This window comes from Electrona antarctica (genome assembly GCF_951216825.1).
Source record: "Electrona antarctica genome assembly, chromosome: 5".
NCBI lineage: Eukaryota > Metazoa > Chordata > Actinopteri > Myctophiformes > Myctophidae > Electrona > Electrona antarctica.
Genome location: NC_136810.1, coordinates 8,468,028 through 8,483,199, shown reverse-complemented (window position 1 = coordinate 8,483,199; position 15,172 = coordinate 8,468,028). Strand labels below are relative to the sequence as shown.

At 42.8% G+C, this 15,172-nt stretch overlaps 2 protein-coding genes across 4 annotated transcripts in view; both read right to left on the bottom strand.

The window, feature by feature from the left end:
• LOC306923159 (cytosolic carboxypeptidase 4-like) overlaps positions 1-6,963 on the bottom strand; it is a gene marked incomplete at both ends in the record, with an annotated part of 122,152 nt that extends 115,189 nt beyond the window's left edge. Inside the window, one exon of the mRNA XM_079501187.1 lies at positions 6,840-6,963. Within this exon, the coding sequence (XP_079357313.1) occupies positions 6,840-6,963 (124 nt within the window). The remainder of the gene's footprint in view (positions 1-6,839) is intronic.
• A 5,871-nt stretch (positions 6,964-12,834) lies between these two features.
• The window catches only part of agbl1 (AGBL carboxypeptidase 1), a 258,686-nt gene continuing 256,348 nt past the window's right edge, over positions 12,835-15,172 (bottom strand). For all 3 annotated transcript variants that reach the window (XM_079501323.1, XM_079501324.1, XM_079501325.1), the window contains exon 27: positions 12,835-14,161. In XM_079501323.1, coding sequence (XP_079357449.1) covers positions 13,837-14,161 — 325 coding nt within the window. In that variant the 3' untranslated portion in view covers positions 12,835-13,836. The remainder of the gene's footprint in view (positions 14,162-15,172) is intronic.

The window sequence follows — 15,172 nt, the reverse complement described above, 5'->3', positions numbered from 1 at the left end:
AGGGTACTTCCAGCTTTCCTGCGTTGGCTGATCTGAGTGCGCGGGAGGGTTTGTAGGGTTCAATCATGCTTGCAAGATATGGGGGAGCCATACCTTTGGTTGCTTTGAATGCCAGCATCAGAGTTTTGTATTCTGTGCGGGCAGCGACTGGGAGCCAGTGCAGGGAGCGGAGCAGGGGGGAGACATGTGAGAATTTTGGCTGGTTGAAGACCAGACGAGCTGCGGCGCTTTGGATCAGTTGGAGAGGCTTAAGTGCACATGCCGGTAGGCCAGTAAGGAGCGAATTACAATAGTCAAGTTTTGACAAGACTGTTGTCTGGATTAGGAGCTGGGCTGATTCCTGGGTGAGGAACGGTCTAATTCGTTGTATGTTATAGAGTGTGAACCTACAGGATCGAGTGACAGCTGTGATGTGAGTTTTAAACGAGAGCTGACTGTCCAGGACAACACCAAGGTTCCTGGCTGTTGGGACAGACGTTACCAGGGCGTTGTCTACGGAAATAGTTAGCTCCCGCATAGGGCAGGACTTAGCTGGGAAGAAGAGAAGCTCAGTCTTGTCTGGGTTCAGCTTGAGGTGGTTGGAGGACATCCACTGTGAGATGTCAGCCAGGCATGCAGTGATGCGCTCTTCCACCTGAGTGGCAGAGGGGGGGAAGGATAGAAACAGTTGTGTGTCATCGGCACAATAACATCCTGTTAAAACTATTTGTGTGTCATCGGCACAATAACATCCTGTTAAAACTAGTGAACTCCAAGTGGGGCGCAGACCCACAAACAATCCGTGCAACTGCCATGGATGGCCCTGTCTTTCTCTACAGCAGAGTATGCCTGCTCAAGCTGGAGCCGATCACGTGCCTTTATGCGGTCCCCCCCGCACATCAGACGACTGTGTATCGCTGTGAAGTTGGGGATGAACGGAGGAAAGTCTGGAAGGAAATGATAGAGAACACCAACATGACAATAAACAGCAGGAAGGCATGGGCCACAATCCGCCTTCTTGGCAAAGACCACACCACCCATAATCACAATGGTCACAGCAAACTCTGTTGCATCACAACTGGTGGCCAAAAGTCGTAACAAACACCGCTGCCGACCCACAGGAGAACACCATCACACAGTGGTATCAGACCAACCACAATCAGCCAGCCCTCAAACCAAACCCTTCGACCTAGAAGAACTCGAAACTGCAATGGGAAAGTTGAAACCTGGAAAAGTAGCAGGGATTGATGACATAATGGCAGAATGATACAGCACCTGGGACCTAACACAAAGACCTGGCTCCTGGGGATGCTGAACACATGCATGGCACAGAAAACCATCCCTTCTGTCTGGAGAAAGGCCAAAGTGGTTGCAATCCCCAAACATGGCAAAGAACTGAGCATCACTTGGGATGGTCAAAAATCTAACCATACCCACCCCATGTAACTTGGAGTTACACTGGACAGAACACTCTCCTTCAAGAAACAACTGGAGAACACAAAAGCCACGGTCAACACCCACACCCGTAAAATAAGTGTTTACACACCTCATTCAAGTTGCAGGCAGGCAGGCAGGCAGGCAGGCAGGCAGGCAGGCAGGCAGGCAGGCAGGCGGGCAGGCGGGCGGGCTGGCGGGCGGGCGGGCGGGCAGGCAGGCAGGACGAGACAGGCAAGCATGCAGGCAAGCAAGCAAGCAGGCCGAGGCAGGCATTACAATTTACAATTTACAATTTAGGCATTTAGCAGACGCTCTTAATCCAGAGCGACTTACAATAAGCAAGAACAAAAGCATGGGAATACATCACATATGTAAAAAAGCATTTATCGCGAAACATGCGTAAGCTAAGAACGTGACTAGAACATATCTATATAATGACACTATACATATAAACTATAACTAGAACATATCTATATAATGACACTATACATATAAACTACACATATATGCTATACTATGCTGTACATATATACTATGAAGTGCTATGACTACTATACACTATATACTATGAAGTGCTATGACTACACACAATGCACCTATTGTGCTGTCTACATGACATGCTATAAGTCTGTCTCAAATGCTATATAAGTCCAAGAAGTGCTGTCTAAGGGGGGTAGGGTAAGTGCTATGGGCCATGATGGAGTCTGAAAAGGTGGGTTTTCAGACTACGGCGGAAGATCGGGAGTGATGCTGCAGTTCTGATTGCAACGGGAAGTGCATTCCACAGTTTTGGGGCCAGAAGGGAGAAGAGTTTGGGACGTGTGGAGCGTTGTCCCGGCGTTTTTAGTGAGGGTACTTCCAGCTTCCCTGCGTTGGCTGATCTGAGTGCGCGGGAGGGTTTGTAGGGTTCAATCATGCTGGCAAGATATGGGGGAGCCATACCTTTGGTTGCTTTAAATGCCAACATCAGAGTTTTGTATTCTGTGCGGGCAGCGACCGGGAGCCAGTGCAGGGAGCGGAGCAGGGGGGAGACATGTGAGAATTTTGGCTGGTTGAAGACCAAGCGAGCTGCGGCATTTTGGATCAGTTGGAGAGGCCTCAGTGCACATGCCGGTAGGCCAGTAAGGAGAGAGTTACAATAGTCAAGTTGTAACATGCAGGTAGGCCGGCCGAGGCAGCCAAGGGTTAGGGTTAGTCAGCTCAGCCAGGCCTCTCTCGGGGCCTGGCTCTCTGTCTGCCTGGCCTGGCAAGCCAGCCAGCTCAGAATGCGAGCTCAGCAAGCCAGCGCAGCGAAAGTTTTTTCAAGCCCAGACTCAGAAAAAAACAGTTTCAGGCCAGGACAGGACAGACAGTTTGTGGCAGACCTTGGCAAGCAGGAAGGGTCGCAGGAAAGCATTGGCAGCTGGCAGGAGGGCCGGGCAGTCAAACCCTACCCTTTGGCTTGGATGACTAATCAAGGGCACTGCACTGGGCCCGGGCAGTCAAACCCTACCCTTTGGCTTGGATGACTAATCAAGGGCACTACAGGCCTGGGCAGTCAAACCCTACCCTTTGGCTTGGATGACTAATCAAAGGCACTGCACTGTTAGGGCTGAGAGCCTGGCTTGCTGCAAATTGCTGCAAGGCAGGGCGGGGCAGACCGGGCCAGGCAGACAGAGAGCCAGGCCTCGAGAGAGGCCTGGCTGAGCTGACTAACCCTAACCCTTGGCTGCAATGGCTGAAGTGCGCTGGCTTGGCAGCCTGACTTTCTACACTGGCTGACTGGCGGGGCTGGCTGGCTGCGTTGGCTGACTGAGCGGGCTTGCTGGCTAGAGCCTTCCAACGGTGTCTACCTTGATCTCCGTCTTAAGAAAGAAAGACAGAAAAAGAAACACACATAAATTCAGAACGACTTAAACCCTCTATATTTAATAAAACAATTCTGGACAGGAATCCTGTATTGCAGGGGTGCCCAAAAGGTACCTTGTGATCTACCAGTAGATCACAAAGGCTGTGCAGGTAGACCACATGGCATGCCCCTGTATATAATCTATCACTTGAATTAAGGTGACTTGATTGATTGACATAAAAAAGGCCTGTCAGCTCAAATGTTGCACACAAACATCAGTAGCATTACAAAGTTATTGTGGCAGTAATAATTGCTATAGTGTGTGTTCAGTAACAGTGTTAAATAGTTTTATATTGTGACAGTAATCATTGCTATAGAGTGTGTGTTCAGTAACAGGAATATTCCTGTCTCTCCAGTTCTTTAATAAATAGAAAAGGGTTTTAAAAAAAGAATCTTCAGGTAGGTGACACATTTTCAGCCAATCAGGAGAAAGTAGCTATTTATGAGCTTAATGTTCCAGTTCTAATTGTGTCTGTTACATTACAATCTCACTTGTTTAATCTGTATCCTGACTGGGTTCCTGATTGGATAAAATTGCAGTTTCAGAAAATGCTTTTTCTGTTTAACAAAAAGCTGGAGAGACCGGGAGACTGTAGTGTTACTGAACAAACACTATAGCAATGATTACTGTCACAATATAGAGCTATTTAACACTGTTACTGAACACACACTATAGCAATGATTACTGTCACACTATAGAGCTATTTAACACTGTTACTGAACACACTATAGCAATGATTACGGTCACACTATAGAGCTATTTAACACTGTTACTGAACACACACTATAGCAATGATTACTGTCACACTATAGAACTATTTAACACTGTTACTGAACACACACTCTATAGCAATGATTACTGTCACACTATAGAGCTATGTAACACTGTTACTGAACACACACTCTATAGCAATGATTACTGTCACAATACAGAGCAATTTAAATTAGGTAACCAAATGGACCCCAGTAGTAGATCTTTTGGCCCTCATTTATCAATTGAGTGTAAAATCTGCCCCAAATTCGAGTGTAGGTTTCGTAGTACACCCACGTCGGGTCGGCATTTACAAAGTGATCGCAGACAGCTGATCCTTCCTTAATTTCGTTCGGACGTTTATAAATGTGACGGCTGAAATCTATCTGGCACGCCCTATGAAATCAAGCCTCGCCCTCGTTTTTGCGACATGAACAACTGCAGTACGACCTTGGAAACCATAGTTACATGACGAAAAAAGTCACCCCCTCTCATACACACACAGACGCACGCACGCACACGCAACTTGCAAGTCCAACTGGTTTGTTGTAGCCTATCTTAAATAAATAAAGAACGAACACCTGTATGAATTAAATAAAGCTGTAGCTGTAGTACCCTGTCTGTTTCTCCTCTCGCCTCGCTTGCCTTGCTGCCCACACACACGCACACACACACATACGGGCCGTGGCCCAGTCAGTTTAGAGCTGGCCCAACTTTGAGCCTTAATTGTGCATGCAAATTTCTGGTTATTAAACCACAGCATGCAAGCCGCCTTTGTTTTAAAATGGTTCCCCAAACCGTTCACAGTTCACACTTCACTATCGGCCGGGGATGCGCCCCCCCCCATGCTAATTTGCCCAGTCAATCATTTGATCCGTGCTACGCGCCTGCCGTGTGTTGTTAGTTGTTGTAGCCTATATTAAATTATTAAAGTATTTATTCATTTAATATAGCCTACAACAATATATTAGTGAACGAAAATCTGAACCTGCATGTGAACAATGAATTAAATAACAAATAGGCGCACACACACGCTGCTGTTTTCCTCCTCTCCTGTCCTGTCTGTCTCTATCACTGTGGTCCGTTCATGACACCGCGACCATGCACGTTTATGACAATCTATTTAGATTACCTCGCTAGTCGCAGTAGTCGGTGCAGTGGCTGGGCTGTCAACTGACAATTATATAAATGTGCAGCCTAAACCAGCCTCATGTGGCACACTGGCACTGGTGGGCTGGCAGCCTGGCTGGGTGGTTTAGCCTATACCTAACTCCGATGCGGTCAGCGGTCCCCAATTTTGCGCTGGCACGGGACATTTGGCATTCGAGCGACACGTCGGGTTTATCCTTAAAACGACGAGATGTAACTCGAGAAAGACATGGCTGTAGATTGCACTATACTATAGCCTACCCGTTGGTTGGTAGACTTGACTATAGCAGCATGCACTCTCGATCCAGTTAACTATTCCAGGAGGGGGGGGGGGGGGGGGGGCACCGGCATGCGCTCATGCAAAACACTGTTTAAATGGCTTAAGCATCAAAACTTGCAACATTGTTTTAATTGCGCGATTTTAACTGCTTGTAAAGTTGGTAATCTCCTACCAATTTCATATGACACAGACACATCGTTGATGTAGGCCTATTCCTTTTTTCCCTTCTTTTATTTTTACATGTAGCACATATAGGCCTACATACATACTACATACATATACTTTTATATTAACATTTTAGGAGTGAATACATATGTTTAGATGCCTGTGACAGCCTCTCAGCTGGTCAAACAATGCTGCTCCGCTGTTCTACGACAGAAAAACAGGTGAGGACAAAGCGTACGACAGCTCCCGACCAGACGTGGTTTTTGTCTTGGCTCAAGTTCAAAATCAAACGTTGGCGCAAATCGTAAATGCCGAAAATTGCGGTAATTTCGGCGTACACCCATATTTTGGCGTACGCACGGTTGATAAATGAGGGCCTTACACTCTCAATAGTTTAATTGTTGTTAAGCATCTGCTTAATTTCCAAAACTACACAATTAGAGAATGTAGAAGATTGCTACTTTTGATCCTTTGTTTGTATAATGCTGATGATATTTATATATATATATATATTACTATAGCTGAGTGGTTAGTGCTTTGTTAACAAAAGTGCCCGTGATCGTTTCCCGCCAATTTCAAAGAATGTTTGTTACTTCACGCCTATTTCTACTACTCTGTAAAACCGTCTTCACTAGTCGAGTGGGTACTGTCCACGGTTTGTCATCATCTGGGCCCGGGTTCAAGCCCCCGTCGAGGACTGAGATTGTGTTTCCTTCTTACCAAACAAAACTGTTTTTGCATCTAGTCGGTCAATTATTCATTCAGTATCTGAGCCACGGACCACCATTTGAGGCCATCTAGCCTCTCAGACCCATTTGAGCCACTGACCACCATTGCGAGAGTCTATAAATGTAATGGTCCGTGGCTGAAATACTGAATGAATAATGGACCTCGACTAGATGCATAAACAATTGTGTTTGTTTGTTAAGAAGGAAACAAACTCTCAGTCCTCGACGGGGAATAGAACCCGGGCACTAATGTCTACCGGGGACAGTACCCAGTCGACTACTGGGAACATGGATTTTTAAAGTAGTAATAACATATATAAAGATTATAACAAGTAACTGCATAAGTGAACATGTTTGAACAAAAACAGCGTTAAGAATTCAATAACATTTCATTATTTACCTGCTGCCTGCAGACGACGACGGACACGAAGTGTGACGTGGCACTTTCCAACAAACACTGACCAAACACGCCCCAACGCGTCTGCGCCGTATTTGAGGGGCGCGTCACTTTCTTCCGGTGTGAGGCCACGCCCGCGAGTTTCTTGTAGTCATATTGTAGTCCTCCTACGTCCCATCCGCTTCTCATTGTAAATACTAAATACAATAACGTTACTTTTCAGAAAGGAAGCCATTGAGGTCTTAATGGGTCTTAATGCTTCCAACTCGAGTAGAATTATTAATGTAACTGTAAAGTGTCAATATATGACGTGGAAGTTTCCTTGAGTAGAACCCGGAAGTGGCTGACGTCATGGCTTAAATACACAATTATCTCCAACCTGCTAACGTTCTCAGTGGTCTAGTGGGCTAGTCATCCGACTTTGAGTCCCAGCATCGTAACTTTGCCAGTTCAAGCCCCGTTCGTAATTTTTTTTTCAACACGGACTACTTGTTTTTGTCAGGTTATGTTTAGGGCTAGTTTGACATGCATTAGGCTACGGACCCCCATTTAGTGGCATTTCCATCTATGGGACCCCCAGCAACCGACAGGTAGCTACTGCAGGGGGTCCCCAGACCCCAGCAACCGACAGGTAGGTAGCTACTGCAGGGGGTCCCCAGATCCCAGCAACCGACAGGTAGGTACTGCAGGGGGTCCCCGGACCCCCCAGTCTGAGACCCACTTATAGCTCTGGTCCATAGCTCTAATCTAATGCGTTGCATTTAGACATTAGAGCTATGGACCAGAGATAAGACTCACTGTGCTATTGTAGGCTATAGGCATATTTTTGAGTGGTGTAAACCACTCCTACAACTGGCTTTTGTGTGCAGAAAAAAATGAGCATGGTTGCTATGTTCAAAATAATTTCTGACGTAATTAAATCATACCCGGGTGAACTGGATGACCGTAGCAACCATGGTCATTTTTTCTGCACAAAAAAGGCCAGTTGTGAAATCACATCCGGGTGTGATTTCATTACGTCAGATCAGAGCTGATCAGGCTATATATATATATATATATATATATATAATACCTTACCTTATATAATAATAATGATTTCATTACGTCAGACATTATGTCAGACCACAGCTGATCATGCTATATAAAACCTTACACCACTCAGTTCACACGGGTGTGATTTTTATTATAGGTCAGTCGGTCCGTAAACACTGAAGTTGGTGCTTTGCATGAAAGTAAGGATAGCACTCAATTATTTGATTCACAATACACTTTTAATTATATTACATGAAGCAGCTGTTGGAATGTATTAAGATGATCATCATTAATTGCCTGTGTATATATATATATATATCATTGCTAGCTTTGTTCAACAGCAGCCCTGTGATTAAACCTTTAGCATTACACTGCAACCACACTGTGGTTAATAATACGTTTTTATTCCCAATGGAATGTTATTGTACTCCATTATATCATGGAGGTGTAGTCAGCACAGTAGAATCGATCTGGGACGTTAAAATTGTGCAAAACTCTGTTCAATGAATTGCCTCTTCTGCTACATTAAACATTACACGTTACTTATACCTGTTATATAATTCAGCTTACAGTGGCGACACATGCTGGAACTTTTTACTTTGTTTAAAAGGCAGGTGGCTTGCCTTGCACACATCCAGTTCCTGGCTGGTGCTGGACTAAGGTAAGTACAGTGAAGGGAAGAGAGTCCGCACACAGGTTTGCTCCAATGGTGTTTTATTTTATTTAAAACACCATAATATATCATGACTAATTACTAATTGTGTTCTGTACCTATAGTGCAAAATTAAATATATGAATGGAATAAAATAGTAAATATTGGCATGATTGGTGAGAAAAGAGAGGGCGGGGGGGTAAACGACAAAACACAGACTTGTAAATAAAACGAATACAGAAGAGGGAATAATCTATATAATCTAATATGACAAAACAAACTTAACATAGACTTAACAAGTTACATATCGGACAGCATAGGCCTACTATAGCCTGTCGCTTTTCCGTGATTTTCACCTTTTTTCAGATCGAAATCGTGAAAAATGGCACCCTATAGTACAGGGGTGGGCAACTGGCGGCCCGGGGGCCACATGCGGCCCCCACCTTCACTTAATGTGGCCCTCAGGTTAATGTCAGGATACTGATATAATATTGGTTTCAGTTGTTTACAATTCCACAACATGCAAACATGACCCACTTTAATTAAAAGTCTAAATTAGTAGCTCATTGCTCAACACAAGTATAATTAAAAGGCATTTGAAATTACATAAAAATGTTAATTTTCAGGATTCCAATTCAAAAATAGTAAAAAATAATTCAACATTTCAATTCGAATATAGCAAAAATAGCCGATCTACAAGCTCAAAACGCGTCGCGCTGCGACGCGTTTTGAGCTTGTAGATCGGCTATTTTTGCGACGACTATATGGCCCTAGGGAGTAATATATGGCCCTAGGGAGTGAGTGTGGAAATATAGTGGCCCTCTCCATCGTCAAAGTTGCCCACCCCTGCTATAGTATGTCTTCCAAAACCATGAACACGAAAGTTGTTCGGCATGACTAGTGATTTTTTTTTTTTTACTTCAAGGTCCTTTTCTTTACCAACTGGACCATCACTACCTTACCCTGACTGAGATTTCCATGCACTTTCATCTTCTTCTTTCTTCAAATTAGCCTACAGTTTCAGAGTAGGCTAAAGACCAGAGTGGGATTTGAAGCCACAACGTCTGGATCATGTGGACAGCCAGTTAACACATTGAGCTACCAGGCTGTCTGTGTTCTGTCATGGTTTATCCTCTGTATTATGTTATTAAAATCCATGATAACACTTAAAAGCTTTAAAAGACACCTTTGATGCACAGCAAACACCATTGTTAAGAAGACATCCATGACCAAAGCGCTTTTTCGTCACGCTTTTTGGTCTCAAAATCACTCCGAGACCATGGGCTATAGTCCATGGTCTCGGAGTGATTTTCGTCTTTTTTTCAAATCCTCGTTTTTCATCATTTTTGACCATGGGCTATAGCCCATGGTCTCGGACGGCATACTATAGCATGCCGTTTTTAATCATTTTTGAGGATTTAAAAAAAAGACGAAAATCACTCCGAGACCATGGACTATAGCCCATGGTCTCGGACGGCATACTATAGCATGCCGTTTTTCATAATTTTTGAGGATTTTGAAAAAAAGACGAAAATCACTCCGAGACCATGGACTATAGCCCATGGTCTCGAACGGCATACTATAGCATGCCGTTTTTCATCGTTTTTGAGGATTTGAAAATGAAATGTTTTGAGGAATGAAATGTTTTAAATGAACAAAGATGCCACTGGTAGGCAGGTTTCTGAACTGTTCACCGCCCATCTCAGAGACACATGGACCAGTAGAGTAGACAGAAATGGTGCCATAAGTGGTCCTTTAATTCAATTAGATAGAAATGGAGAAGAGATGACACAGAGATAAGTTGCTCAGTTTTCTCTGAGAGCTTTGATGTATTTTTTATTGTGTTTCATGTGCAGGTTACAGGATGGTACTTAAGTTACATAATTCCTGTATGTTGGTCAACAAAAACAATTGTGACTGATGGAAAAATGCTTGTTCTTAACCCGTACATTGTGTATTAAGTAGGCTAGTTTTTTGTAGCACAATTTATTTCTGTGTTACATCACACATTCTTTATATGTCACAAAATGTGATAATGTGATAATAAGAATAATGTAATTTCTTGATATGAATGAGACAATTCAACATGACAGCTTTTATGCAAGGAGTGTCGTTATACTGTGTTAAACATTTATGTGTATGAGGGAAAGGTACTTTTCATTGGTTATTGGTTCTCAAAACCTTCCTTCAAGAAGCTTCACTTCTGGAAGAAACTATACAGTCACTCAAAAGTTTGCACTACTGTATTTGTGGCTGGAAAAAGGTATTAATATATTATTTGAAATTGGCACCCTGCTATGACTGGAATAAACACTGTGTTCCTTTGGATTGAAGTCAGAGATGGAGTTCATGCAGGCCCAGGCCTCCAGCTGTCAATCACCTTGTCAGACTGAACCAACTGGTCAGGGAATAGAGAGGGGTGTGGTACTGTGGTTGTAGCGTTCTCTCTCTCTCTCTCTCTCTCTCTCTCTCTCTCTCTTTTTTAGTTAGTTTATCTTTTGTTTGGTATTTATTTAGTTCATATTAGGTAAATAGTCTTTTGTATTGTGTCTGCAAATATTAGTGCTGGTAGATTAAAATATCTTAAAAACCTTCTAAAGTTATTGCGGAAGTGTCATGGTACCCTTCATTGTGACGGGACTGGTAGTCTGAAGTAAATGGGGAGCCCTCTTTCATTGGTGTTTTGCCTTGATTGCGTCTATAAACCCTAACATTTAACTTCACAAAAACTATGCCTAGACAAAACCCTAACGTCACAAACACTATGCCCTAAACTTAACCCTAAACTTCACAGAAATTATGCCTAAACCTAACGTCACAAACACTATGCCCTAGTAATCTCACAGAAATTATGCTTAAACCTAACCTCAAAACCCGCTCTGGGGCGCCCGCTGGCCTAGTGGTCCAGGCGCATGCCACATATAGGCTCTGGCCTGTTCGAGTCGACCTTTGCTGCATGTCTCTCCCCTTCTCTCTCTCCCTCTTTCCTGTCAATCTCCAATTGAAACTATCAATAAAAAGCTGAAAAACAAAAAACGAATCTTAAAAAAAAAAAAAAAAAGTCTGTCTGGGCGAAACACCAGCTCTCCCGAACGAAATGTTGAATATTGCAATCAGCTCCGACAGCAGTGGTTCCCAAACTTTTTCATGTCAAGGACCCCCAAAATGATACTCATTAGCCTGCGGACCCCCATTTGATATATAGGCCTATGCCAAGGACCCCCATAAGAGAAGAGAAGGTTTTTACGGCTCTAGCAGTGATTTTCAACCATTTTAATTTCAAGGAGCCCCCAATTTGATCTGAATTAGGCTACCGCCCCTCGTTGAATGGCAATGTCAAATGTCTCTGCTTATTTATATAATGACTTTAATGAATGATAATGGACAGTCGGACACAAAGTGGATTGTATACTGAAATCAGGACTCCAAACCAGTTTGAGGAATGGAAACAACCAATGTTTTACTATAGCAGAAAGCACAAATAATTTGTAATCATTTGTTCATTTGAAATCTACATTACAAGTTAAATGCTATCTTTCATTCCAATAATATTTCACAATAAGCGTCCTCATACATCTCTGGAAAATAATAATATAATATATTTAGATAATAAATGCATAATAGATAAATGATAGGAACAAGGTAAGACAAGGTTCCCCCTATAACTATTGTTTCATGCACTTCAAGTGCCATTTCCATAGAATATGCATCTCTCTTTAAGAGCAACCTGTTCAGGAACTTGAAAGAATGCTAATGTCATTTAGTCTACAAAAGAAAGAAACTAAGCAAAAACAAAAAGAAAACAGAAACGAAACAAATAAAAAAATAGCTGGATATCAAAAAGTTTAATTAAATATTAGCAAATGAGTTGTATAATTTCAACAGATTCCTCTCACATACAGTATAAAGCAGTGGTTCCCAAACCTTTTAGCTCGACACCCAAAAGACATAATGTGACCTAAACTTCTGAAAATCTGAAATCAAAAAGTTGTAGATCTGCTATCTTCACTACTTCTTAAAAAGTGTTTTAACATTTATGGAATTCCTTAGATTTAGTAATTGTTTATTTATTAAATTATTTTGAAAAATAAATAATTATTTTGATCATAATATGCGTTTAGTAAATTATGGTCCCATTTATATTTTAAAATAAATGATAAAGTAGGGTATGTTTCTAGGGTTTCTACTGGTTCTACTGAGTGAAGACCCAAGCCTTCAATTGCAGTTTCATTTTGGACCCGATATAGCCGCTCCAACCCTGAATCGCTAGCCATGCATTAAAAAAATATGTTCTGGCGATTCAGGTCTGGTGACTCTGCTGCGGCAGTATCAGTTTGCATCGAAAATCGGATGCAGCGGCTGATTGGTCATCAAAAATCAAACATGGCTGCCCCCACTGTTCCTAGCACTGTGGTAACTTGTAACCGTACTGATCTGGCTATGAAATTGCTCTATGATTTATAGTTTCTTTACAGAAACGACATCATCCGACATATTTTGTTTGCATGCTCCCGCTTTGTTTGTTTGTTTGGTTAGCAACTGGGTTAGCCATAGCCACATGATTGATTGGTTGGTATGAACCAATCGCCGAAGACTGCCGCTTTGGCAACACCAATCCCAGAAACGGCTGCCGTGGAAAGGGCTTTCAGTCTGAATAATGAAGTAAAACGAAATAAAAAATCAGGTCAATATGCTACGGAGTTACGCCTCCGTGTAAATTATTTTACGATCTATGCTCGCGGCCCACAAAAATGGGTCTGTGACCCATTGTTTGGGAAACAATGGTAGCCTATAAAGTATTAGACACCTAGTGCATTAACTCTACACACATGATGCATCATAAAAACATTGCAAATTGAAAATTATAGGTCTCCATTGTGATACCGATCAATAGGAACTTAAATATGTTAATATGTTTATTTTAATGATCAATCGTGTTCTCGCTTTGATCAATGGAACTATGAAAATGCACACAGACCACTTTCAACACTTTTCAAGTTTGGCCCTGATCCAGGAAATGTTGGGAACCACTGTATTATTTACCATTCTGTGCCCATGGGTATGCAACTCCAACGGTCAGGAACGTACAACGGTTTCTTCTCTCTTGGATCTCACTCAGTTTTGTCATCGGAAGTTCAAAATTGTTGTTTTTCATTGGTTTGGTTTAGTTTTTTTTGCTGTTATTTTGCTGAATTTGTTGTTATTGCTGCTGAGGACTAACTGACACAGATTAAAAAATGACAGGATATCCCATCATTTGCATATCCATAGCATAAGTAGGAAAGCGTGTGAAATTCAAATAGATTAATGGAACAATATATACTTTTAATACTGAATTCACCTAAAGGGACATTTTGCCGATCATGTCAAGCATCCCTTTAGCTCAAGTACTGTCGGCCAGTGATGCCGACACCGTTGCACGAGTTCCTCTTCATGTGCAGCACCTCTATCACCTCCAGGTCGTGGCCAATCAGGTGGGGGAACAGGCGGGACCGTAGGCTTGACTGATGTGATTGTCCCTCACAGCGTCTGATGGGGTTAAAACCCTTATGGACAACCACTTCCTCCTCTTCCTCCTGCTCGTCCCCGGACGATGTGTTGCCGTTGATGTCCGAGTCCAAATCGGATCCTTTGAGTTTGGAGAGGCCGTCTGTGGAATATTCTATCTCCTCGACGCATGGAGGCTCGTCATCTTCAAAACAACTACGGAGAGGAGAGGGAAAAGAGGAGAAGCGTGAATTAAGAACATGAGAAAATGAAGAAGAGATTACGTATGTGTGCCCCATGCACACTGACATACCTACATCCAAAACACTCATTATTCATTTTATTAGCTGCAGCTGTTGTTGCAGAGGATTTATTAGGACACAGGATCACAAAGAAAAATACAATGTGTTTCACATAAGTAGGCCTCCTGGGGGCACTCTAAAAGGCTCATTTGAAAAACACAGGCCAAACGTTTTCCTTGGGCTTTAGGAAGTGTGCATTACGCAGATCGCTGAAGTACGTGACTTGGCCTGTCATAGCGCCACTGTGAGGCTAATTTTAAAAGAAAATGTATTTTTCAGCCTAGTGGGAATATGCGTGCACAGTTTCACCTCAATCGGATGATGCGTTCATGATTTGCAGCATTTTGTGCACACTGTGTGTGCACAGTTTGGCTGCGATCAAGCCAAAGGTGCCGGAGATTAGCTGATCACAGACGTTACACATGGATACATAGATGGACGGACGGACGGACAGACAGACACACCGACGGGGTGCAAAATACTCTCCAGTCTCTCCCCAGGCCTTTGGCCTGGTGGAGACAAAAATATGTAACTATATGCAAATTCTGTACTTTTTATCATTATTATTAGGGCCTATATTATTATTATGTTGTTGTTGTTTTTTGCTTTGTCTCAACAGCATTTCGCTGCTTGATCCACTTGTGTATAAGTCAGACAAATGCAACTTTCTAGATTCTTGAATATGGAGATAAGAGGTTTCTCTGTATGCAGGGAAGATGTTTTTTGTATGCAGCACAATGTGGGATGACTCCAGGTGCTGTCAGGAGAGACATGTGACATTAACAACCTCCAACCATTAGTTTCCTGATAAAACAACGCAGAAGGCTTGCTGGTTGGAATCCTGAGGCAGCACTGTCCTCCTCTACAGTACAGACAACGTGCCCTTGAGCAGTGCAAGACTCACAATGACTGACAGCCGACAGAA